At 50.6% G+C, this 25,057-nt stretch overlaps 11 protein-coding genes across 11 annotated transcripts; 4 read left to right on the top strand and 7 right to left on the bottom strand.

Moving 5' to 3' along the window:
* Positions 1 to 118: 118 nt before the first annotated feature.
* Positions 119 to 3,394, top strand: GT037_000089 (ferric reductase transmembrane component; the record flags this gene model as incomplete). The annotated part of the gene is made up of 3 exons (XM_038925136.1): positions 119 to 257; positions 313 to 940; positions 1,378 to 3,394. 3 exons carry the CDS (start codon positions 119 to 121, stop codon positions 3,392 to 3,394), a joined length of 2,784 nt encoding a protein of 927 aa, XP_038790992.1.
* A 2,268-nt stretch (positions 3,395 to 5,662) lies between these two features.
* GT037_000090 (uncharacterized protein) lies at positions 5,663 to 6,186 on the bottom strand (the record flags this gene model as incomplete). Its single annotated transcript, XM_038925137.1, has 2 exons — positions 5,663 to 5,745; positions 5,961 to 6,186. Coding segments are annotated over 2 exons (309 nt in total), but the record flags the coding sequence as incomplete, so codon positions are not given.
* A 3,476-nt stretch (positions 6,187 to 9,662) lies between these two features.
* On the top strand, positions 9,663 to 10,169 carry GT037_000091 (uncharacterized protein; the record flags this gene model as incomplete). Its single annotated transcript, XM_038925138.1, has 1 exon — positions 9,663 to 10,169. The coding sequence occupies one exon, from the start codon at positions 9,663 to 9,665 to the stop codon at positions 10,167 to 10,169; it is 507 nt and encodes a 168-aa protein (XP_038790994.1).
* A 323-nt stretch (positions 10,170 to 10,492) lies between these two features.
* Positions 10,493 to 12,081, bottom strand: GT037_000092 (transcription factor tfb2; the record flags this gene model as incomplete). The annotated part of the gene is made up of 2 exons (XM_038925139.1): positions 10,493 to 11,907; positions 11,955 to 12,081. The coding sequence occupies 2 exons, from the start codon at positions 12,079 to 12,081 to the stop codon at positions 10,493 to 10,495; spliced, it is 1,542 nt and encodes a 513-aa protein (XP_038790995.1).
* Positions 12,082 to 12,370: 289 nt separating this feature from the next.
* Positions 12,371 to 13,078, top strand: GT037_000093 (uncharacterized protein; the record flags this gene model as incomplete). Its single annotated transcript, XM_038925140.1, has 5 exons — positions 12,371 to 12,397; positions 12,456 to 12,505; positions 12,553 to 12,565; positions 12,616 to 12,862; positions 12,924 to 13,078. 5 exons carry the CDS (start codon positions 12,371 to 12,373, stop codon positions 13,076 to 13,078), a joined length of 492 nt encoding a protein of 163 aa, XP_038790996.1.
* Positions 13,079 to 13,290: 212 nt separating this feature from the next.
* GT037_000094 (uncharacterized protein) lies at positions 13,291 to 15,743 on the bottom strand (the record flags this gene model as incomplete). Its single annotated transcript, XM_038925141.1, has 3 exons — positions 13,291 to 13,554; positions 13,607 to 15,587; positions 15,658 to 15,743. The coding sequence occupies 3 exons, from the start codon at positions 15,741 to 15,743 to the stop codon at positions 13,291 to 13,293; spliced, it is 2,331 nt and encodes a 776-aa protein (XP_038790997.1).
* Positions 15,744 to 16,350: 607 nt separating this feature from the next.
* Positions 16,351 to 17,637, bottom strand: GT037_000095 (uncharacterized protein; the record flags this gene model as incomplete). The annotated part of the gene is made up of 1 exon (XM_038925142.1): positions 16,351 to 17,637. The coding sequence occupies one exon, from the start codon at positions 17,635 to 17,637 to the stop codon at positions 16,351 to 16,353; it is 1,287 nt and encodes a 428-aa protein (XP_038790998.1).
* Positions 17,638 to 18,280: 643 nt separating this feature from the next.
* Positions 18,281 to 19,137, bottom strand: GT037_000096 (uncharacterized protein; the record flags this gene model as incomplete). Its single annotated transcript, XM_038925143.1, has 2 exons — positions 18,281 to 18,939; positions 18,996 to 19,137. 2 exons carry the CDS (start codon positions 19,135 to 19,137, stop codon positions 18,281 to 18,283), a joined length of 801 nt encoding a protein of 266 aa, XP_038790999.1.
* Positions 19,138 to 20,270: 1,133 nt separating this feature from the next.
* On the bottom strand, positions 20,271 to 21,186 carry GT037_000097 (uncharacterized protein; the record flags this gene model as incomplete). Its single annotated transcript, XM_038925144.1, has 3 exons — positions 20,271 to 20,464; positions 20,522 to 20,838; positions 20,891 to 21,186. 3 exons carry the CDS (start codon positions 21,184 to 21,186, stop codon positions 20,271 to 20,273), a joined length of 807 nt encoding a protein of 268 aa, XP_038791000.1.
* A 623-nt stretch (positions 21,187 to 21,809) lies between these two features.
* On the top strand, positions 21,810 to 23,539 carry GT037_000098 (uncharacterized protein; the record flags this gene model as incomplete). Its single annotated transcript, XM_038925145.1, has 5 exons — positions 21,810 to 21,855; positions 21,912 to 22,157; positions 22,209 to 22,319; positions 22,369 to 22,652; positions 22,712 to 23,539. The coding sequence occupies 5 exons, from the start codon at positions 21,810 to 21,812 to the stop codon at positions 23,537 to 23,539; spliced, it is 1,515 nt and encodes a 504-aa protein (XP_038791001.1).
* Positions 23,540 to 23,706: 167 nt separating this feature from the next.
* On the bottom strand, positions 23,707 to 24,680 carry GT037_000099 (uncharacterized protein; the record flags this gene model as incomplete). The annotated part of the gene is made up of 2 exons (XM_038925146.1): positions 23,707 to 23,938; positions 23,989 to 24,680. Coding segments are annotated over 2 exons (924 nt in total), but the record flags the coding sequence as incomplete, so codon positions are not given.
* Positions 24,681 to 25,057: the final 377 nt, after the last annotated feature.

Below are 25,057 nucleotides of genomic sequence, written 5' to 3' on the forward strand. Positions count from 1 at the left end.
AGGTGCCGATACTATCCACTTGTATGGTAGCTTCTGAGCTCATACATCCACTCTTCCGATGTAAATACTTGTTGCCCGAGCTGTACTGCAAGTCGGAGCTCAATTCATTACACTCAAGATGCAGGCACTACGATCAGCACCGAGAGCGGCGTCTCAATTCCGGTCAACCGGTCTACCCAGACTCCTAAGGGGATATGCCACGCAGAGGTCATTCGAGCATCTGCTTGTGTCCGAGGCTAAGCCTGGCGTTGGCTTGAGTATGTTACCATCACCATACTCTCTGGAAAATAGTATTTGACCCATGCATCCAAGTCCAAATCAATCGCCCCAAGGCCCTCAATGCCCTCTCCACCCCACTCATCCTCGAGATCAACCAAGCCCTCCGCGACTTCCAATCCGAAAAGTCCATCGGCGCCATCGTCCTCACCGGCTCCGAAAAAGCCTTTGCAGCAGGTGCCGACATCAAAGAAATGAAGGACCTCACTTTCAGCGACGCATACGGTAAAGACTTTATAGAATCCTGGTCCGACCTCGTCACCTTCCTCAAGAAGCCTCTGATCACGGCTGTGAACGGATATGCGCTGGGTGGAGGCTGCGAACTCGCCATGATGGGCGACATCATGTACGCAGGCCCCAAAGCCGTCTTTGGACAACCCGAGATCAAACTAGGCGTCATACCCGGTGCGGGTGGCTCACAGCGTCTGACCAAGGCGATTGGAAAGTCGAGGGCTATGGAGGTCATTCTTACCGGCGACAACATTACTGCGCAGCAGGCTAGCGAGTGGGGGCTTGTTAGCAAGGTGTTTAAGACGCCCGAGGAGTGTGTGAACGGTGCTATTGCGACGGCGGAGAAGATTGCGGGGTATAGCCAGATTGCTGTCAAGGCGGCCAAGGAAGTCGTGAACAAGAGTCAGGAGCTGGGTATTCGAGAGGGTGTCGAGTATGAGAGGAGGGTTTTCCATGGGCTGTTTGGAAGCGAGGATCAGAAGATTGGAATGACGGCATTTGCAGCAAAGGAGAAGGCCAACTGGGCAAACAAATAGATGTTGATGGTTGTGAAGTTAGTAGACGGGCATGGATCGACATCATCATGAATAAAATCGTATCACCTACAGAGCCTTCTTCTCTATTCTCTAGTACCGCCGTATATAAGACCGTAAACCTGGACTTGGAGCTTCCATTCGCAAGAGTACACGCCGTCGAAATGGGACTATGCATGCCTCGGCGCCTCTCGATAAGCTTATCGGCAGCCACATGATAACCCGCGCACGCGCGTGCGTAGATGACGCGAGTCGCATGTGGGGAAACTGGAACATTACCATCTGACATGCCATGCCATGCCGCTGCTCATCCAAACATCTTGCACCCCACATGTAGAACATCACCCACCATGGACACGACACCGCCATGGCTACGCGACGCCCTCAGATTCGCTCTGACAGCGACTGCGTCAACCGAAACCCCGTGGTTCGCTCACGACTATGACGCCTTCAAAGCGGCTGGCGGCGGCGACCTTACCGATCCTGATGACCCGGGCAAAGACCCGCGGTTCCGCAAACTGGTCGAGGCCATATTGTTCAGTCGGAGGTTTCTGAATACGTATAATCTGGTGTTGCTGGGTGTATTGGGAGTGTTTACCGTGTGGCATTGGGGGGAGAAGGTTGTATTGCACAGGCGGAAGAGGCAACGGATAGCGAAGCAAGCTGATGGGGCCGCGCACGAAGAAGATGAAGTTTGGAGTAGCTCGAGCAGTACGATTGAAGGGAACGCGACACCCCCGGATACCACCACCACCGCGAAGAAATTAAATTCCGCCCATGCCGATGAATTAAGCCCTCTCCTTCCCGTCCCCGAGCGATCGCGACCGCAACGAAGGAAACTTGGAGTATGGACTCCATACTACTTTGTCAAGTCTCTCCTCCAATACCAACCCCCGCGCATCCCCATCGTCAACAAGACCCTCCCTACAAACGCCGTCTCTTTACTTGTCGTCGCTTGGATAGCCCTCAACATCTTCTACAACTTGTACCGCATGCCACTCTCCTTCATGTACCTCTTCGTCTTTGCCGACCGCTGCGGAATCATCTTCATCGCGAACCTTCCGCTCCTCTACCTCCTCGCCGCCAAAAACCAGCCGATAAAACGGTTGACGGGCTATTCGTACGAGAGTCTGAATATCTTCCATAGAAGAGTAGGGGAGCTGGTGTGTTTGGAAGCGTTTCTGCACTTTCTCGGCATGGTGGCGGTATGGTATGGCATGCTGCGCCATTTGGGTTTCACGCTGGCGAAATTCCTGTTCAACCGGGTTGTGCTGTTGGGTTTGGCAGCGCTGGTCGCGTATGAGGTGATTTACTTTACGAGTCTGGGCAGCTTCAGGAAGAGGTGGTACGAGGTGTTTTTGGGTCTGCACATTGTGCTTCAAGTTGCTGGCCTGATTTTCCTATGGTTCCATCATCATACTTCGCGGCCGTACGTGGGCGTGTCCCTTGCCATTTGGATTGTCGACCGCGTGGTTTATCGCATGTGGTTGAAATCTAGCACGCATGCTGCTACGCTCACGGTCCTTGAAGACGACGAAACACTCCTCTTATCCGCAAACTGGCAAGTCGATATCAAGAATAAGATAGCCGGGGTCCTGGGCAACAGCAACATGAAGCAAGGCTGGAAACCAAACGAACACATCTTCATCTCCGTACCGAGTCTCTCCCGCAAACACGCTATCCAATCTCACCCTTTTACCATCTTTTCCGCCGCGCCAACACAAACTCCAACGTCAACGCAAGAGGACCAGGTAGGAAAACATGCTTGGTTCTCCCTTCTAATCCGCCCACAGGGCCCATCAGGCTTCACACACACCCTCCTTCAGCACGCACGACAATCCCAGCCCTCAACCCAACACCTGCGTATCCGCCTCGATGGACCCTACGGCTCGTCCCACGCCCTCGATCTCCTGGAATCCTCTTCAACAGCTATACTGGTAGCAGGCGGGTCCGGCATAGCAGTTGCATACCCCCTCCTCTACGCCCTCTTACAGCCCTCTTCTTCTTCATCACATGACCCCGAGACGACGACTTCGTCATCAAAGACTATGAGAAAAGTAAAGTTGCTGTGGATAACACATTCGCCTGACCATAGACTTTGGATTCCGGAAGATAAGCTGAAGGAATTGGAGGATTGGGGCGCTGATGTGGTTATTTCGCCGCCGACGAGTTTGGCGGGGAGGCCGGATGTTGGTGGTATTGTAAGGGAGTGGGTGGAAGAGGAGGGGGGTGCGAGGAGTGGGGTTGTGGTTAGTGGGCCGGATGGGTTGGTGAGGGATGTGAGGAATACGTGTGCGGGGTTGGTTTGGAAGGGTAGGGATGTTGATGTTCAGGTGGAGAAGTTTGGGTGGTGAATTTCCTTGGTTTGGAGTTATTGTATAGAAGGTTTCTTGTTCTCTTTATAGAATCTGGATGTTAGGTGTCGCTGATTCATAGCGATTGCCTGGAGTCACTCATTCTCCTAGCTGACTTCCTGTACTACCGTGGTTCTTGGCGTGGTGCCGTGGTTGTTGAAGCTGCTGGATATTGTTGTGCTACCAGTCGTCACTCTGTTGGCTTGATGTCATCACGCTTCTAATTCTCACCGATATATTTTCCGTACTGATTGAAAGGAAGGTTAGATGGCAATTATGACGAGGAAAGAGATCAGCAGTGCGTACCCCTCAAGTTTTCTTACATGTCTAGAATTCTATGGAGGATGAAATTTGCCCACCTACGTATGGCAATGCGTCATATCATTGCAGCAGAGGCCTAAACTACACAACCTCCTTGCTGAAGTCCAAGGCGATCACCAGCACTCCTCTCGCATCATCGATACATAGTACCGTCTGGTCAAAGATGTCTAGGCTCCTATTCGTTGTTAGCATTGCCGGCAATCCTGGTCGCGCCGTCTCCTGAGTAAGGTGGAGGCTCTGAAGAAACAGTCAACGGTATGCTTTACCACTGCAAGCTGAGCATTGGTATACATAGGCTGTCTATAATCTATAGTTTTCTCTGCGCACTAAGTTCTAGAAGGGGTAAGATAACAGAGGTGGCCTGGCCTATCTGACTACCTCCCGACCTCGCGCATGTGTGGCACCAACCACGCTCCTAAGCAAAGTGGAGTCTTGAGGAGCATTAACACTATGCTTTGTAGCGGTAGGCCATCTGTCGACACACACAACTTATCATAACTCCACAATGTTTCTTGTCCTAAAGACTGCTGCTTAGTGTCTACGTGATCTATTCGCTGCATTCAACTCTAGTAGGCTTTCCTTGTGCTTTTTGCTGAGTTTGAGCTGAAGTCGAACAGAAAGACTACGCCACCCTCAGCAGCACATTTATTGATTGACTGGTTTAGCTTCACGCCCTATGTAACCTTTCGCAGCAGAGTCGAACAAAAAAACTCGATTTACGGACCAGGGTGGTATGTCCACGCAAAGGCATATCCAGGCAGAGAAGCGGCAATTGACAGTTGGCGCAAGCTCCTTCGCGCCAGCAGTCTGCGCCCTGCACGTCTGCACCGTGCATGGCTTCCAGTTATTGCACTTTTCACACCATGATAAGACCCCACACAACGCTTCTCACATGCTTATGATTGCCAACGATCAAGACGCAAACATCAACGACGACAAAGAATCATGGTTGTTAAGTCGATACTTCAACTGGTAGTAAAAGGCGAGCAATAGCGTGACATTGGAGGCTTTGATGCCGAGAATATCCTACAGCCTGCTTTGATCGAGCCTTCTAACAATGGGGAACCTTAGGCTCGACTCATCGTCCTATTCGCCAGAGGGAACATCGGTGTGGCCGCTTGCGTCGCTCCACTCGCGACAGAGTAAGCAAACGCCTTGACAAGGTTAGACCCATGCACCCACGTGGCCTTGGCTGTTGTCGTTACTCTGATTGGCTGATGCTCCTACCGTGATTGGCTGGGGCTGTTAGTGTTGGATGACCTTCCAAAAAGTGGGTCACAAGGCTCAGCGCTGACGAAGGCGGTACTTGGCTAGCAATATATGTCGAGTGTATCGAACGAAACAGTAACTGCCCCTTCACTCATGATGGCCATCCGTCTTCCTTCATCCGCAATCTCATCACTATCTTTACTTTGCTTGGCATATTTAACCCCGACAGCCTCAACACAATGGTATGTCTCGTTAACTGCCATGGTTACTGTCACGTTACTGTCATGATCAACTTCGTTGCGCATTAGAATCATATACTTTCGATTACTATCCCCGCTTTAGACCTTCTACTGCTCTTCCCGCCGCAGCCTAGCGATAACCGCATATAAGGTTCATCCAGAACAACGATCTCCTGTCACACTAGTTCCTCAAGCCAGTCTCGCCGCTCCTGCTCGACATACGCATCAACCTCGTCACGGAACTCTGTCCCTATCTGATGTAGCCCTGTCTCCCTCCTAGCAAGCGGAGTGCCTGACGTCGAAGTCTGTGCAGCCAAAAAACCTCCCAAGGCCTCGACTGGAACACATCTTGCCTTCGCCCGCGACGACCTGATCAATGGCCAAGTCACACGTCCTCGCCGCACTGTCGAATGCCAAACTCGCTTAGGAAACGCTACTGTTGCAACACCTACCGTCGGGTCAGGGATGTGGACCGCATCTGACCACTCGTTAGTCTCACCACAGGTAAAATACTCCACAGACCATCTTCACCTTCAAGCAGATTCGTATCCCTACTACCAGCTGCTTCTCCAAGAACGCGATCTGTAGGTAGTTGTCAGCCTAATCGACCCACACCACCGCTTCCCGCCTTCGTTGTCACCCATGGGCTAGCAGACTCCGTACACAACTTGGGATTGCAGCTGCAGGCAGAAGTATACAACCATCCACTACCGAAGCTGGTCGTGGGCCTGGCAGTCTCATCACTGGTCCTCGCCTTCAAAGCATAACGTGAGTCACACAATGGCGATGAGAGATACCCTGTGTTTGTGACGCAGTATATGCTCCAAGCGGCCTTTGTACCCGATCACTCCGAGGAAAAAGTGTCTCACCTCTCCGTCGCTGCCTTCTTCGTCTGTAATACGCTGCTAACACGACGAACGCTACTACGGCTGCCGGAATGCCTATGAGTAGAGCTACCAACTGGAAGATGTCCCCATTCGACCATCCCTTTCCACCGGAAACATTTCTTGCCTCTGCTGCCATCTTCGTCTGGATTCCTACGTCAGCGGCAGCCAGCTTGTCGAACCCAGGGATGAGCTTCTGCTCTCAAGCATTCACAAAGTCTTCTTTGACTTACCTTTGTTTATCAGTTGAGCAGGATACCTTTCTGCTATCTTGTGATCGTCGACAATGTCCTTTAGTCGCTGTTGTATTCCTTGAGGGTATGACTACAGGAGGAGGTGCGGATGCTTCCCATCGACTGATACGAGCAACGGGCCTGTCGCGCGCCTCGAAACATTTCGCACTAGTCTGGGAAGCTCTCCTTCATGCTTCCGACTACCTTAAGCTCCGAATCTCTCCTTGGCAGTACCTCAGTGCTTCCTGACTAAGAATGGCTGTCGCGTCGAAACCCATGGATCAACAGCAGCGTTTTCCTTTGCTGCTAAATCCTTTTGACTATATCAGCTTCCCTGTCATTTCCCCATATCATGACATTTCCCTCCAGCAGCTTTCTAGATCATAACACTTTCATCAAACGTCTTGGTCGTTCTGAGTACTTTGAATTCAACATGCCTAGGTACAAAGCCCACAACACTGATCCTTCCCTCCTCCCCCCTCCCCCCTTCTATGAGACATGGATCTGCCTTCTGCATCGTCTGTCTCTTCAAAGATCGGATGACTGCCATCGTATGCTTCCTTTTTTTCTGCAGTCAGCTTACTTCTAGGGTGATTACAGTTTCGCTCCTATACGCAATGCATTGGCCCTTCCCCGCAGTCGACTTTCTCAATGACATGCCAATTGGAGAGGACGCTTGTAGCACGGCAGACTGTTGAGCCAGCGTTGGTGCCCGACGAAACGTTGCCCTGTTGCCCTTCTGCAGTCACAGAGTCTGCCTTGTTGACGTGTTTGAGTATGCCTTACGAATTCGCTGGACTACGTGTTTGGGATGCAGAAGGACCTCTCGTCACCTTGCATACGTTGAGGGCGCGTCAGCTGTGGCGTCAGGCTATCTTCACTCGACTGGTCTAGAGTGATGCCCCTCTTTTCCAATTATGCAGTCCACCGGTGAGTTTCGATTAGGCGTTTTGCGCGAGAAGGAGCAATGTTCCACGGACATCATGGCTGTGCTGAGGATGACACTAGCTAGTAGATTATGGCTTTGTAACGAAGACGAGGAGCATCGGTGAGGCAAGGCGTAGTCGCTTCAGAGATACACGGATCCGACTGCGCCTATGAATGGTGTCCTGTATTGGAGAACTCAAGACAGTCTAGAAACAGAAATAAGTGCCTTATCCACAAGGTAATTACGAGAAACCTCATCTTTCCTTCGTTCTGGTAACCTTAATTTGTACTGACTTGGCGTTCGTTATATTACCATGGAAATTACATCGGCTTTGAAAATCAGAATCAAGTTCAATCAACGCACTACTTTCCTATACGATCTGGGCGGACAGTCATCGAATTCGAGATGAAGGTTGGTGATACCCCGCTGAATATTTACTTACGGGGCCGATCGTCATTGTGGCGCACATGCACAGCCTACCAGATAGACTGCCACGTATGCTGAGGTCGAAAGGCTAGACGGATTTCGGGTTTTGCGCCCTTGGAAAAGACGTATTGTCACGGCACGCCCCAATTTACCCCGAGTATTTTACCACGCTTTTGCATCTACATTACTCTACCAAGATGAGCAAGAGTGATACAAGAGTGCAAAATCAGAGATGGAACAGAACACGTGATGATTGCGAGGGTAGAACAGAAAGCCAGTCATCCAGTCCGAGGCACTCGCTCATCCGAGTAGTCTTTTCACCACAATGTCGATGAGGTCAAGCCCCCAAACGCAAGTTCAGCGAAGCGCAGCAGGCGACTCTCATTGATGCACACCAAGACGGAGCGATGCAGTCTATCGACGTAAAAATGGCAGATGACGACGACAATGACGACGAAAGCGACGATGTGCAGGCCGCGTGCGCACGCGGTACTACTCGTACCAAACAGCCATGGGCGGAACGTTGGCTGCTGTCGGGCCTTCGATTCAAACGTCGGCGCGCGCGCTGCAGATGCGACGGGTCGACCAGGGGGGCGAAGAAGTATATGCCTATACCAAATTCGATGCCTCTAAGGCCAAGCGCACAGTCAAGCCGCATCAACTCACTGGTGCATCATAGGCCCTTTCTGCGCTGTATGGAAAGATCCCTTCCGATGACGATACCAGTCCCGACGTCAAGAGTGCTCGCAGAAAGCTCCGTCGCCTCAAGATTCTCAGTATCATCATTACCGACCAAACAGGGCTTGGGAAGACAGTATTAGCTCTACAAATAGCGCTTGCATGCGGTGGGCGCCCTTGTCTGTACACGATGCCTGTTGCAAGGCCTATCTACAAACTCATTTTCTTGGTATGTTCGCAGAATCTCATCCGACGTCAGGCTCATAAGATTCTGTTTCAGTGGCCAATCTTTAACCTCATTAATCTCCATAGTAATGTAACGAAAGCAGGGTCAATACAAGTTAAGGTTACCAGAACGAAGGAACGATGGCGTTTTTCGCTTACCCGAGTAGTCTTTTATCACAACACTACCTCAAAGAGAGAAACTAAACATGTCTTTAGAGCAAAGTACTTATACCCACTACAATAAATCATGTTTAGACCTTCCTAGGTATAGATAGAGGATCTAGAAGTCTACAATGCTATTAATCTTCCTAGAGTTTGTTCTTAGAAGCTAACGTAGGTAATAAGCTAGGACATGTTATTCCTATACCCGTTCGAGTTTCCTATTATATACGGTGAAGGTATCGATCAGGTCAACCCGAGATGCGCATCCAGTATTCCAAAGGATTATTCAGAGTCTTGTTGTGACGGGAGATCGTAGAACAAGGGACTGAAAATACCAACTCATACAAGGAAAAGTTAGACAGATGTAGAAATAATAAGGTATACCTTACAGTCCACAATGTCTTCTAACAAGAAGATTTATTGAAAAAAGTAGCATTGTAGTCTTCAAGACTTTCTATTCATATCTGTATAGATCTAATACGCTTTATTGTAGTAGGAAGAATTACTCTGCCCTACGAGATATTTACTTTCTCTTTTTGATATAGTGATACTGATATATGGGTATCTCGGTTGTTGTGGAGATGATAGTGGAGGGTGAGAGTGAGGAATGCCAGGTGAGAGCAACCTTGGTATGTGGGGGCTGAGAGAAGGTAGTCAAACAGCAGGCGCTCTTTCCCGTAGACGCTACAAGGTCAGTAGAATACATAAGATGAGAAACATCATATCGAATTACTCAATACTCAGAGAAGATGGATACATCGAATCCAAACGTGCAACCCAGACGACAGTCAATCCATGGTAGCCTCCAACGCCAATGTCTGCTACTTCTAAACGGTGAACATCGTTAAGATATTCGTCAAGAACTCACTGTGTGGTTATTGGGAGTCGAAAAAGCCCGATAAATATGTGGTTGAGTTGGCTACAAGAGCTCAGGACCCAGAAATCCGTAAGCTCGCTGTCGAAATGCTCAACGAGTATCATGTGGAAGTGCACGCAGCCCAAGATGATCCCTGCAACAAAGAGCTTCAGAAATTGTTAAAGAGGCAGCGGCAGGCCCAGGAAAAGGAGCGAGAAGAACAAGATGAACTCCGCAGGGGCGCTAAGGTAGTCCCTGAGAAGGGTCTGAACGTTGATCCCAAGAATATCGTCGATCCGAAGTCGGAGAGACTAAGGAAGAAACCAGAGAGGTTCAGTGACATCGAGTGGACGGATTCCGGACAGCGCGGTTCAACAATCTCAGCAGAGGAACTTCGCGCGCGTGAAGCGATCGCTCTTGGAGAAGAGGAGACGCATGAACGTCCACTTACGGACAAACAACGAGCGAAGCTTGACTCCAAGGCTGCGAGAAAGGCCCGACCAATTATGAACGATGCGGCAAGACAGTTAGCAATCAAGCTGTTAGACGATCACGATCGCGTATACACTGAAGAAAAGGGCCTGAGGCTCAGCGTGATGGACCTAGCGAAGTAGTGGTATACAAGGTTATGCATGTTCAAGATCGTTGATAGGATCGTGGGAAGTCGACACTCCTCTTGCCACGATATTGTCCTTCTAGTCAAGGTCATAAGAATGCACCGAGATTGCTCTCTCTCTCAGACACACGAGAAACGAAAAGTAACAGTTCTTATCATGGTATATATATCTCCCCTACAGTGTCACTCGCCTTCATAATGTGTAACCCCAGACGCCTGTCAATCGACAACTTAACCCCCAACGCCAATAACTGCTACTTCTAAACGCCCATGCCCATGCTCCTACCCACCCACCCGTATCCTTTCTATCCCCTCCACACCCTACCTCCCCGCCCTAGCACTCTCCCTACTCTCCTTCTTCTTCCTCAAATACGCACTAATCTGCTCAACATGAGACACAAAAAAGCACCTCCCAGCATCATTCTGCCAAACCAATACCCCAAGCGCACTCGCATAGCCCAAGACATCCCTATATTCTGCATCACTACCAAACTCGCGCATAAGATAGCCCGTAGTCGTCTCCACCCTCTCGCCTTCATATTCCCACAGCCGAATCTGATCCATGACCGTGGGCGGAATATACGGAACCGTCTTCTGCATCTGGGGATGCGCATACGTGGTTAAATAGGAGATGATTTGCGAAGAAGTGATACCCGACTGTACAGCTTTGTGAACAGATTCCTTTGTCAGTTTACCCGAGACGAGATTGGGGAAGCGGTGTTGGAGTTTGGTAAATAAGCTCAGAATGGCAATTTGGATCAGACTGTTGGTGTAGGCGTAGAGGCGGTAGTTTGTTTCGATGATGATGAAGCCTTTGTTTGCGGCGGCCGAGGGACCTGCGTTGCCTTGGTTGGCTTGTGCAATGTCGTTGGAGGAGGCGGACATGGCGCTGCCGGAGTCGGAGGTCAGGGTTGTGGCGAGGCGGGTTGGGTAGAAGGTTCGTGCGTTCTTGTCGGAGCGGTAGATGAGGCCCATTGAGGAGAGATCCTCGAGCATTTGGGCTTGTGTAGGCGAGAGTGTGGATGTGGAGTAATCTTGGCCTAGTTCAAGGGAGCCGAGCATGAAGAGGAAGGACAGGACTTCGGTTTCGGACATGCCGAGCTTGGTATTGATGTTAGGACCGTTTCCTGGAGGTGTTGACTGCTTCCGAAGAGGATAGTCGTTGCAGGGGTGAGATTCAACACTTACTTCGTTCGTCATCTTCAGATACACGATCAACAAACTCCAGACCTGTGCATTCGTCTCTTGCAGCACAAAAGAGAAACCATCTTTCGTGATCCTCGGACTCCCATGTATAGTCCTCACAAGATCACCAGTGTGTAACAGCTTCTTCGTTCCAGGACCGACCTCGGCTCGCGAGATACTGTCCTTGCTGAGCCCAGCCGCACCGCTAACCAGATAGTACAGTATACCCTCCCACTGCGATCTCGAGTATTCGTCCAGGAAATCTACGCTCAATCGCTTTCCGCCACTCTCTTCTCTAGTTGCTGGGACACCAAACGAGCGGTGCGTACCAGAGCCCTCGAGGGCGTTTCGTAGGCTCTGCTGGAAGCCTGTGCTGATTGTCCATGCCATGGTGCCGTCATCTTGTTTCACTTGGGCGATAATGTGCAGGCGTTCGAGGGTAAATACGGCTTGTTCCTTCTCTCTGCGGGCGGAGGGCTTGAACCATGCGTCGAGGTCGGCTACGGGGAAGGACGAGGGTCTGTAGAGCATTGCCATGACTATGGATTTGGCTGCGACCTTGTTAGCTCTACTTTATCGCTGCATTGTACGCACTCACCAAGATGCGGCAGCATGCAGCGGTACACCGCCAACACAGTCGAGGGCTGCTCATACAGCCTCTTATGCGTAGCAATAGGCAGGCCCTCCAAGTATTCCAGCGCCTGTGCAGACGACGAGGCCGACATCGTGGAGGGATGTGGAGGAGAATATGTCGGTCTACCGCCGTATTATCATATTCGGAGGAGAGAATATCGCGAGATCGAGCAAAAGAGACGCGTACGTCGCGCCTTTGGTCTCCGCAAAGTGAAGTTGTAGGCAAGCAACCAAACAAAGTACTTGGATGACGCGCCGAGCAAGCGGAAAGCTGACCCCACAAATTCCGCTCCACCCCTGTCTAGCTTCCGAGGTACGTGAGGTAATTGCCGAGCGGAACCACGACATCACTCTTCGCACATTGAGGAGCAAGGACCGAATATGCCGGCATTGAAGTTTGTGAGATCCGTGAGTATGCGCATGGTGGTAGAAGTATATCGAAAATCGATCCTGATTAGCTGAATAGGTCTGGGAATCTTTCCGAGCCAACTCCGGCCTGGAGCCAAGGTACTTCTCGTATCCTGATAACATGTCCACAACACTGACAAATCATCTTTCCTCAGACTATTAGATGGTGTGAGTAGGTATTCGTCATTCGAAAGGCTCACGTCTGACCTTGAGTTCAGCTACGAGTAACCTCGGCAGTCCCAGGACGTGTCAAGTTTGAGCTGGACATCCAGAAAGAGCATACAAACAGACTCAACATCCTTCACGGCGGTACGATAGCCAGCATGGTCGATCTCGGCGGCTCCCTAGCAGTAGCCTCACGTGGTCTCTTCGCAACTGGCGTTTCCACTGACTTGAACGTGACCTACCTTTCTTCAGGCGGCAAGATTGGGGATTTGATCAAAGCCGAAGTGACATGTGATAAATGTAAGCCTTCTGAAGTTACGACTGCTACCCAGAAAGGACTTTTGGTTGACATGTTACACAGTCGGCAAAACTCTAGCTTTCACATCCATCGCCTTCAGTAACAACAAAGGCGAAGTCTTCGCGCGAGGAAGTCACACCAAATACGTTGCGTTGGCTTGGAAGGACCCTAACAACATCGTCGAGGAACTTTCACCAAAACCAGAGAAGAAGGACTAGGTCCAGCAAGAATGCAAAAACTTGGTATCAATATCCTAACCTGCATGTGACGTTTAGTTATATGCTATGGATATTCACGTTTTCGTTCGCAGGCGTTACCCTCTCAGTCCTTGATGCTGTGCTTCTCTGCTTTATTCTCATCATCGCGTATCGTAACATCGTTTGCTTCAGAAGATCCATATCGTCGTAACATTGTCGACTCTCCGTTTGTCTCACGAGCACTCCGACTCCGTCTCCTGATTCCTTTCTGCTACATCCTCACTTTTCGCCTCATCAGATTTGTTCCAACGCTTGCCCTTCATCAAATCGACTAGACTAGCTTTTCTCGGAGTCAACTTCCTGATAGCCCGCCCAAACGGTCCAGTTCCCGTCCCCGCCGATGTCGCACTGTCTTCTTGTTTACGAAGCGACATCGACGGGATATCGAGTGAGTTGCCGAGTAGTTTGTTGTCTTTTCGATATTTGTACTCAAACTCCTGGTTACGATTAGTAAGACATGAAAACTGATTCAACACAGTATCGATATACCCATAGGCTATCCGCTGCTTGATCAGAAGTACATAGGTCGCGCAGTTGTCCGAGTATGTAGCACGCTGCGAGTTTCTCTTGGTTCAATTTACATTGTCTTAAGAGGCCATCTGGTTGGTAACCTGTATTCAGTTCGGCGTCCATTGCATCAGTACGCCACTTGTCGTATCGGGCTTGGAAACGTCCGGCCCAGTAAAGCGGTGGCATGTAGTCTTTGACCTTCTCAATGTCAGCAACTTCCAACGTCCCTTCTTCCAAGACACTCCATGGCCTGGTTGATGAAGAACCCGACGTGCTTCTCGCAGTCTCCGGTGCCGTGGTTGTTACTGAGGGGAATGCCGAAATTTCGCCACTAGATCCGCTGGATTCTACAGACGCTATGAGCCCTCCTCCAGGATAGTAAGGCGGATAGGCGGGAGTAGTGTTCTTCTCATCCTCGGTCTCTTCGGGAATCGACTCGCAGGAGTTCGTGTCGGATACAATGTAGTCCTGATGAGATCGATTGGTATCCTTCTGGTCCATGCGTACTGGTTGGATCAAATTTGGAAAAGATACTGTTCGGTACTGCTCTGGAATTCGAGGCACTGGTGGAGCAACTTCCCGCCTGGCTCCAAGGTTGTGGAAGGTATAAGAACGTGGAAGTTTGCTCACCTCATGTGTCTTCAATGCCAAAGCGCGTGACGACCGCCATACGCCGCCCAAACCATTGGGTGTACCCAGTGTCTTCCTTTGCAGGTCTCTGTCCGTGTGTGGCCGGGGCATGACTGGGTCGATAAGCTCGGTTTTCTCTGGGGTCAATCCTGCATAACCTATATCACGAGGCTGGTTAACCGTGACCTCCGATACCTGTGGCGAGGACGGCGTAAGTATCTTTGTCTCTTCTTGCGGCTGTATTCGCTTGACCGTTACTGGCGTTTGTTGTGCGAACTGTGAACTCATCCGTTTTCTTACTGGCAATGGGGTCGCGAAGCTAGGCTCCCTACTTTGAAGAAGTAGTGGCCCTGGCCCAAACGATCTCCTGTTGTTCAAAGTACCAGGCACTGCCAACGACTCTCTCTTCAACGTTCTCTCCTGGATTTGCGACCGCCTGTGCGTGATGCGCCTATCTGTAGGTATATTCTCTTGTAGCACTGGCTTCTGAGCTATTGGAGCATTCGCAGTTCTCTTAGGTCCTGGTCGTCTTGGGGCCATAAATCGCGCTGGTTGTGACGGGTTGGAGTCTTTTGCGAGATTTGGCGTTGTACGTGAGCGCACTTGATATGAATGCCTCACCGGCGAACCATTATTGGCGGCTGCTAACGCGTGCGCTGTTGCGATGTGTTTGATCTGCTGTGAAGCACGGTATGAAGCGTGTTGATGGATATGTAGGCGTGGATTAGAGCGACGGCGCTCGACTGATGGCGGACTTGGTGTAGGAATCTTCGAAAGTGCAGAGTTAGGCTCTGGCCGAGGCATTGCCGCGATGGAATGGGATTTCACTGCCCCCTCCACCTCTGCGACGAAGGAGCTAGGCTCAGATCTGACGGGCAGTGGAATGAAGCTCAATGTGCGTGATCGGGGTAATGGTTTGGGTGTGACGTCGACATCGGTGCTCATGGGCAAGGTCCTGCTCAGCGGGACTGTCACGGGCTGCTCGGACGCACCACTAGAGAGTTTGGGTGGCGTGAAAGGCAGCACTGGTGCGAGTGGAGGTCCACAGATAGAGTCCTCGGTAGTAATGTCGGACGCGGAGGGCTCGGTAGCTGTCGATAACGGCACACTCACCTGCTGGCGAGCTGGGATCGTCTTTCGCTGCAAGAGGGGGTTTGAGATGAATGCGAAGCCATAGCTGAGCTTTCTGCGAAATTTCGTTGCGCCGTTCTCATGAGGCTCGCCATTCACCGCCTGGTGAGCTGCCGGCTTTTCCCTCCAGCCTACCATTGCCGCTGCTTCACCTTCAGCTAACGGAATCGTCTCCCACCGAGCACGAATCTGTTCGAATCTCTGTCGATCTGGATATGTTAGCATGGCTGTAGCGTGGTGTGAGGCGTGCGTGGATGAGAAGGACTTACTCGCGCGGTGTCGTTGTGTGTGATGTTGTTTTCGAGACGGTAAACATGGAAGGCACGACAGTGCTGCCTTCGAAGAACTGCGACATCATAGCAAAGAAGAACGCAGTCACGACATTACAAGTAGAAAGAGCAACCGCAAACGGTTCAAGAAACTACAATGTCCTATGCTCGTGGCTCAGACCGCCGGCGTACTCAACGTCTTCGCCCGACCCTAGTTGTCGGGTTACTACAGCCAATGTTGAGTTCTGAGTGTTCTCCGCAGTCGAAGACCGCGAGGACGTTCCAGTACGCCTGGAGCATTTTGCGGAGTGACACTCAGGAACCACCAAATCTAGCATGTAAGAAGCAGAATCTGATGAACGTTGTGCATACTTGCTGACAATGACTTGGACGCCTCATAAAATCTCAAAGATGGTACGGAGATGTCAAAGACATCTAGCAGGTCGGAAAATTGAAGACTGAGAACTACGAGAGAAATTCGATAAGGTAGGTGGGTAGGAGACTGGAAACAACGACATTATTCACCAGAAGAGATGGAAAGATCAACGGCCGTCTCAACTCAGCGGCCTTGTCTCGTTGCAATTTTGAAATTCGTCCGTTAGTTGAATATATACATGGAAATTATGTTCAAGAGAGCATGAGAGTCGTTGGTATCAGCAATAGGAACCACGTTTCGTTCTCATCCTTATCTTTCTACAAGCACTTGCCTGGAATGCTTGCTGTCGCGTTCTTGACGAATCCCTGCAGTACTTGCTCCGACTTTTCTGGTGTCGGTTTGTTTTTGAGTACGACGTCTCTGTGCTCAGCTTCAAGGAAATCGCGGAGAACAGCCGGTGGTCCGCCGTACTCCCATGTACTCTCGCCGTCGTCGCGAAGCCTAAACAGACAGGTGAAGGTAGAGTCGGGGTATCTTACTACTGTGTCGAAAATCGTCTCCCAGTTGGCTTGAAGCGCCGGAAAGTCATTTCCGGCTTGATGGAGAGTAAGCTGCTCAAGTTGGGCATCAAACTTGTGCAGTTTGAACGCCTCGCGAATGCGGTCGCGGGCTTCGGGACCAAGCATTGACTTGGTAAGGGTAACGTCGACACACTTGGGTACTTGAGTCAACTCATCCCGGTCGCTCATCTCCTTCACATGATCGGCGTTCTTCCTGTTTTTTGACTCGTGCTTCCACACCACAGTAACGGACTGTGTGACCTCTGCCGGCGGGCCCGTGTATTCGTCGGGTGCATCCACTATAGCGACTGGTTGATGGGCTCGCATCCAATCTGGAAGATATTCGATGGATACAAGGACTGAACCATCCCAAGCCGACTTTCCATGGAATCTTCTATCCCATTGCGACTTCGAAGTGGTATATTTGAGATGAGCAAACAGACATAAGCACCTATTATGTGCTTCTAACGCGGACTCGCCTATCTCGGAGAATGGTCCGAATGATGGCACCTCGTCTTTGGATAACGCTGGTCCCGTCGGGAGTGTGCAATCGGTGAGTTCAGTGAACTTTGCTGCGTCAATCTTGGGCGTCTTACTCGAAAGTCCTTTCTGCAATCCGCGCAGCATCTGACAGACCACGAGAGCCATCCCATAGTTTGGGTTTCGGTCGTCCTTCGAATCTTTGTCCTGTGCATCCTTGTCGAACGGGTAGACTTTCTGTGGGTCTTCATCACTACCCCATCGATCGGAGGGAAGGTCGCCGAGGTATGAAAGCACTGTTCGTCGACTGTAACCCTGGTAGGACAGGCTTTTGATGTAATATGGTAGGACCAGAGGGCTTAGGTAGAAGCGCCGAAAGATGCCGATATCATTGCATCCGCAATACCCAGCAATGGTAGCTTCTGGGTTCTCCAATTTCTCGAACGAGGCTGGATCTTTGGACTTGCCTGCCGACAAGACTCTCTGTTTGCTAGTCTGCCTACGACTAGCTGTTTTTCTTGTGGCCATCGCTGGTGCAAGCGCGTCCCTCGAAGCTGTTGCCATGCCGAAATCCTGAGCGGCCGTGGTGGCTATGGCCTGGCGACGCCGGAAAGCTATTTCCGTGTCAGCGCTACTATCAATAAGTCGAGTTTTGGAGTACTTGCGTTGAAATCAGAGCGATAGTGTCGGATAGTATGCAGGCTGTGGTGGTGGTAGAAAGATGAGAGCGCGAGGATGATATTATATATGCCACGTGCCAAACGCTGAACAGGTGAGAGAGGTTTTGGTGGTGGTAGAAAGGTGAGAGCGCGAGGATGATATTATATATGCCACGTGCCAAACGCTGAACAGGTGAGAGAGGTTTTGGTGGTGGTAGAAAGGTGAGAGCGCGAGGATGGTATCATATGTGCCACGTGCCAAACGCTGAACAGGTGAGAGAGGTTTTGGTTATGAATTTCCAGGCATTGCACAAACCAAAGATGCCATAGAAGTTGCTGCGCAGAGTTGATTGAGGTTTCAAAGCTTATCGTGCAGGCGCCAGAGGTCGATTTGGCCTGGAGGTTGGTGTAGAAAAGTTGGAAGAGGAAGTTTGAGAAATTTAGAAAATAGGCTACAGCGCTTCTCTCACCTCTCACCTTGCCGTCACCGCCAATCCCCACCAGCTCCGATACCGCCGGCGTACTGTTTCGTTCTCATCCTTATCTTTCTACAAGCACTTGCCTGGAATGCTTGCTGTCGCGTTCTTGACGAATCCCTGCAGGAAACCGCCACCGCCACACTGCAGACCCTTGACAAAGGCCTTTGCAACGATATCTGCACCAGCCGGGCTAGTGTGGGTGTGATCTTGCGGGAAAATCGCATCGGTCTGTGCTTTGCCCATAGTCTTGAAAATATCCGCAGTGTACGCTCCGTGATCAACATACATGGCATTGCTTCCCAACGCCTTAGCTACGTCCCGTGCGTAACCGACGAACCTTCCACCATCGGTGTAGACAAAGCTACCGCTCTCCCAAGGGTTGTTTGGTGTTTGACTGCTGACGATGACCTTGGCGCCCTTGGCAATGAGCTTCTTGCCGGCCTCAGTAAGGTAGTAGTTGTATGTGTGTACGGTAACTGCTTGACCGTTGTATGTTGACTGGCATGTCTCAGAGCCAGTACCAGGGCAGACCGAACGTCCGTTGTCGCCGCTACCGAGGCCACCGCCGTCATTGTGACCGAATTCCATGATGACGATATCGTTTGGCTTTACGAGATTGACGATCTCGTCGAAGCGGCCCTCTACGGTGTAGGAACGGGAGCTGCGGCCACCGATGGCTTTATTGACGACTGGGAGAGAGACAGAGTATGGGAAGAAGACACCCCAGCCTAGTCGCGATGGTTAGTAGTTGCCTTCTGGTGCGTTGATGCATAGCAATGCGTACCTGTAGTGACTCCACTTGCCCTCGCCATCGTCGAATCTCCTGCGAGGTATACTGTTTGCGCACGCTTCTCAACATGGCTGCTAGGCGCACCCAGAGCCGTAGCAGCCAGCGCAACTACCGACAAAAGACTTGAAGTATGCATGATGAAGAATTCTGTAGACTGGTGACCTTGAAATGAGAAATGCGAAGACGATGCAAAGCTGGTGAAACCAAAATCAGTGTACAAACACCCTGTCTATATACCGACTCTCAACCGCCACTCCCCTCTATATTGAGTACCATCCAGCCGGACGCAAGCAGAGATTCTCCGTAACCTCCATCTCACCATAGTATCATAAGCAACGAAGTACTACCGCGATCACCATGAAACATACCATATGAAGTCTAAGTACCCCAGATTATATTGCTAGCACTGCGGGGGCAAGTCCGGATACGGGACCGCTTCCTACCTAGCTACACATATATTGTATCTCGTGGTACCGAGGCCGGCACTTAGGGCTCATGCAAGCCTGCAAGGTTGGGTTTGGCGTAGATTGTTCCGGGGGAATACATGGGTGAGCGGCTAACGGGCACGGACGAATTGGGCCCGAGGCGTCAGGGGAAGCCGAACACACTTGGCACTGTTGTCATGAGGCTTCGCTGTGTTCCGCTCGTGCGAAAGCTTGTCGGTGGTGGAATGCGAGGTGAGTTGTAGTCGTATATAACGATGCTAGGATGGGTAGATCATCTGGGCATGCATGTCACACATCGCTCTAGCGCTGCGCGGGCTATCTCTTTCCGAGTCGCCCGGGCCGTCAGCTTGGCGCTAGAACATGTGTCTTCGGTCCTCAAGCTCCAATTAGCACCTTATCAAACCGTGGCATAGTAATCTTCTTCCTCCCAGGCCACATGCTCGAGATGCTTCAAACATCTCCTTGCATTCCTTAATCTTGTCTTCTCGGCGCCCGAGCTTTGGTCTGGACCGTTATCGCTGAAACATGAGCTTATTCTCTAGTCGCCGAAGCAGACGCCTTCTCCGTGGTATGCACTTGAGCTTCAGGTCATGACTCTGCGAAACCTTGGTCCGTGACGTGATTGCAGATGTCTTTGCGCAAGTCTTTCTACCGTTGGACGGTCTCACCTCCAGTCTGCACCTTACCACTGATCGGTCGAGGGACAGGGCATGGAAGGAGCTGCCATGTTTACTTGCGAATTGTTCTATTGAGAAGATGGTTGCACACATGCTCTTTTCGAGACCCTACCCCATTCAAGTTCAATCATACCATTTCCATGTCCTCAGATCCACTTCTCGCCCTTGCCAAGATGCGACAAGAAAGCACCGCCATCTCCATTGGCAACACTCGAGGATTCGACAACACTCAGTACAGCCTTGACTGACTCTTCTGGCGTGATGGCCCCCTTGAAGTCTGGTGAGTAATCCATAAACTTCTGCGACATGATCCCGAGCTTCCGCTGATCATCTTCCGATACTAAGTCTTTGGTCAGCTTATGCATTCATCGTCCTTGTTGAAGAGACCAAGACCTACGATCAGCATACACATCTGTTCCTACTACTCCTGGAGATATGCTCAGAAAGAGCACTCCGTCTTTGGCGTACTCAGCACTGAACTTTGCAACGGCCATGTTCACCGCCGCCTTGCTGATTGCATACGGTCCATCCTCAGATACGTTGTACTTGCGTACCAATTCCGTATCACCCATGCCACTGGAGATGGTAACGACCTTCTTGACATTTCCCTTGAGAACGAGCGGCATGAAGAGGTTGAAGAGGTGGATGTTGCCGACGACATTGACGCTGAAGAGCTGATGGAGACTGGCCTCCATTTTGGTCGGGTCCTTGCCTCTTTTATATCGTTAGAGATACAGGAACTATAACTAACGACTAGCGAACTTACAGAACGGAAAACTCGTCGAATTCACCAGACACAAGACCCGCGTTTGCGATAAGGTAGTCGAGACTTCCGTTGGTGATCTTGGATGTGGCATCAACGGCACTCTTCAGCGACTCGTAGTTGGTGAGATCGCCCTGGAGGAGGTGGATGTTGCTTCTGCTCCACGATGCGATTTTGGCTTCAGTGTCTTTTGCGTTGCGAACGAGACCGATGACAACGTTGTCCGGGTTGCTGGAGATGTGGTCGAGGAATGCAAGACCGATTCCTCGAGACGCTCCAGTGACGAGGTAAGAAGGCATGTTAGTCTGATCGCCAAGGCTGCTTTAAGAGTTGAAATGGTTCGAGGATCTTAATATCTTGAAGATTGAAGTGTTTGATAGTGAACTGATGCCGATGCTATGAAGCCGGGCGAGGTTCTTTATAGTATCTCTATGAGACATATTGTCCCTCCGTTTTGGTGCGGCGGAAACCTGCATGCCAGCCTGGCTTCATAATCAACGATGCACAGCTCGCAAATTTTGACCACAATTCTGTTTGAAGGCATAAGGGATGGAAAAAGGTTACGACGTTAGATGCTTGGCGGTGACTGCGGCTGACAGAAAGCTCGCAGATAGTTGCTTCGCGTCCAGTTCGGGTATAGTGCAGAATTACCGACCTCTGGCGTGATTCGCTGGTCGTCGCAGGTGCGGGGCGGGGCGCATTACAGGAGATCTCCCACCGGCTTCCGTCAGCGAGGATCTCCAAGTCCTTTAGCTCTATTATGCTTCTGGTAACATCTGCTTCTGCATTGTGCCTAGTCCCTCCAGTGGCTTGCTTGACATACCTTCATATCCTTGGTTTCTCATAGGATGCGTCGCGATCTCTTCGCAACGCTTACCCAGAAGGTGCACGTCGACGCCTGTCCCGAGCTCAGCACGGAGGAATGAGTGCAGCAAAGGCTGCAACAAAGGGCTGCTGGACATGCAAGGGTAATAGATGGGTTCGTGAATGCCCGCGTACCACGCGATACTGATATCGTCCTTAGATCGCAAGGTCTCATGTGACCGCGCTGTACCAGTTTGCAACAAGTGTTCAAAATCCAAGCGCGTATGCGGTGGTTATGGCATCCGTCTCTCATGGGTGAAGAATGATGACCAGAAGAAATGGCTTGTTGAGCCTGGACATCAACAGCTACAACACGCAAGAATTCGACATCAATCCGAGCAGTGGATCAACGTTTCGTCTACTGACATCCGTCTCCACATCCTTGCTAAAGCTACTGTTGGCGGAGGTAGGCACTCTTGAAGTAAACTCTGTGTGGCATGTTTTGACAATTGTTTAGTCAAGGGTGAGCATGTCAAAAGGGATCAGCTTGCGTTGCCTAAGCTTACCCGGTCCATGGCTTCGATAACAACGAAGGTGACGGTTAGCGACGCGGAACTAGTACAGTATTGTGAGTCTACTTGCAGAAAGTGAGTTGGCACAATGCTGATTAGTCGCAGTCGAAGACGTAGTCATCGGAATCCTACCTTCTGTGGGTCGTGAGAGAACTGAAGTCGGACGCCTGTTGTTACGAATGGCTTTGTCGGGGCGTTCCATATCTTCAATGGCTCTACTACTGTCTCTAGTCGCGTTGGGTTCTCGCCATCGCGGAAACGATATGATGCACGCGGCTCGTGCCAAAAATGCGGCGATAGAGGCACTCGTAAGTGCCACGAGTCCTGGACTGGATTCGGATGCCAGTATCGAACACATCGCCACCGGTCTGGTTTTATGTTTAGTAGAAGTAAGCCGTCATTTGGAAGAGAATGGTACAGAACTAACGCGATACTTTCATGATGATAGACAGATCTCGACTGCGACTGGATAGGCCATTTATGCGGGGCGAGAAACATTGTTCCTACCGTCGATAAGAAAGCACACTCCGTTGGAACTGACGCAGCTATCGTTCTCGGGTGGCTCTACTACTTTGTCACATTTACCCGCTTCAGCTTCCGTCATTGGCGCACCTACATGATTCGATCAACCTCACACGAACTTGGTTTCAAAGCTGCTAATCACACTTGTGCGGTGCAATATCGTATCGCTCGCATCGCTTTCGCGGAGAATATGTCGAGTATCGCAACATACGCTCACCCTTTACTTCAACTTCTTGCTGAGGTCTTCGAAACACGACTATACGCATCCGACCCGTTGTATCATTCGACCGATTATCAACAGTCGTTAGATAACCTCAAGTCTCGGCTAAACAATGTTGACCTCGTCCCCAAGGATGGAGGAGAGAGCGACAAGTACTATTGCTTAGAGTTCACCAGACTAGCAAGCCTTACATACCTCGAGCGCGTGTCCCGAAACTTCTCGGGCCAATCAACACGGCTACACCATTGGAAAGAAGATGCACTATGCATACTCGCCAAACTGAAAACGTCTCCACCATCTTTCGCCATGTTCGTTATCGGCTGCGAGGCTCACAAAGACGGAGAGCGGTTGGTTATGCTTGACTTCTTCACGAGATTGGAACAGGTTCCCCACCTCAACAGTCTACTCGAAGCCAAAGGACTGGTACAGACGGCCTGGATTCAGCATGACCTTGGGGTAGAAGGCGAGCTTGAGTACATTCACAAGATCAATTTGGTGATGAGCTCGCGGGATGTCATACCAAGCTTCATCTAGTGCTCTACTATACCCGGTTGATATAGTAAACATGAATCGAATGCGTGTTTCGATGGAGACATCTATCTATCTAGTCCAGCTAGCGTCTAGTACTGCCAGGTTCTAGCCCAGCTAGTTCCTATAGAATTAAGTAAAAAGGTTCATCGCAAAGCGCTCGTGTTCCGACTTCAGCGCGAAGGCTCATTTCCAGGATGCTTATTCTTTACATGTCTCAGCATGTTGTCTTTCCGCGAAAACTCTTCTATGCAACTGTCAACCAAACACTGAATCGCAACTTTCTCTGTGCTGTGTATAGCTGTGATATGACGCTGCAGATCAGCCTTCAAACCAAAGGGCTTCTGTAGACAGCCTTCATATAGGCACTTGTATCGTCTGTTATGTATACGATTGTTATGCTTGCTACAATCTGTCACCACAAGCATTTGTTGACATATTGAGGTATTGCTTACCTTAGTTCGCCACGGCGTTGGAAGACTTCTTGACACTGATCACACCCGAAACTCAATTCTTCACACTGTCTGAAGGAATCTGTGACGAACTGGCTCGGCAAAAAAGTCTCCCGGATACTGGTTGTTAACGTTCCCAGCCCGTCAATGTCCCAATCGTCGAGCGATGTAAGCCGTGTGGATGGTGAAGAAAACATAGCAGCATCGTCCTGGGCCACCACTGATCTCGAAGCCTCAGTCAGAACCGGAGAAGGAGCGCTTAAAAGTACGTGGTCTTGGTCAACGGTTTCCACACAGCCCGGTATGTCGTCGTGTGCGTACTCATATGTTGAGAAAATCGGGTCTGATGGTGTTACTGCGGCCTGGTCGTAGGAAATATATGCTGATTCTGGATTGTGTTGGTGCTGCTGTAAAAAGGGTATATTACTGGACCCACCTTGAAGCTGTGTTTCCGACCTAGGAATTTGCTGGTCTTCCTGCAACAGGGGCACCACAATATCAGCATTGCCATACTTAAGATATGTTTCTTCTTGGAAAGACGTCGCGACTGCGCGGCGCTGGTTGGCTGTGGGAAGTCCTTGTTGACAAGCCTGCAGGTGTGAACTTTGTGAGACCGTCGTGGTTGAGGGAAGAATATTGCTGGTGACGATGGTTATGAAGACAACGACAACAGTACCCTTCGTCCAGAGACAGAGCTTTAGAACCTCCTGGTAGGCCAACAGAGGCCGCTGTGAGAGTGGTTGCAGAGCAGGGAGAGAAGGCTGCTAAGCGCGCCTTTAATGCCAAATCGTTTGAGAGGCATGCTACGAGCGTAATCGGTGTTTTACGGACCAAAGAGAGAGCTCGCATCGCTGACCAACCAAGAAGCCTGATTGCCGTTATGGCTCTGCACATATGCAGCCAAGCCTTGTGGCGGAGGCTATAATCACTGCTGGTGCAAGGCTGAAGAGGCTGATGGAATGCCTCGGCGCATGCTATACATCGGGAAGCAAACTTAGCGATTCAATAACATCGGTTTGTATAGACTTCATGGCTCCTCAACTAATAAACATCACTTTGTGCGTGCATAAGG

This window comes from Alternaria burnsii (genome assembly GCF_013036055.1).
Source record: "Alternaria burnsii strain CBS107.38 chromosome Unknown 705, whole genome shotgun sequence".
Lineage (NCBI taxonomy): Eukaryota > Fungi > Ascomycota > Dothideomycetes > Pleosporales > Pleosporaceae > Alternaria > Alternaria burnsii.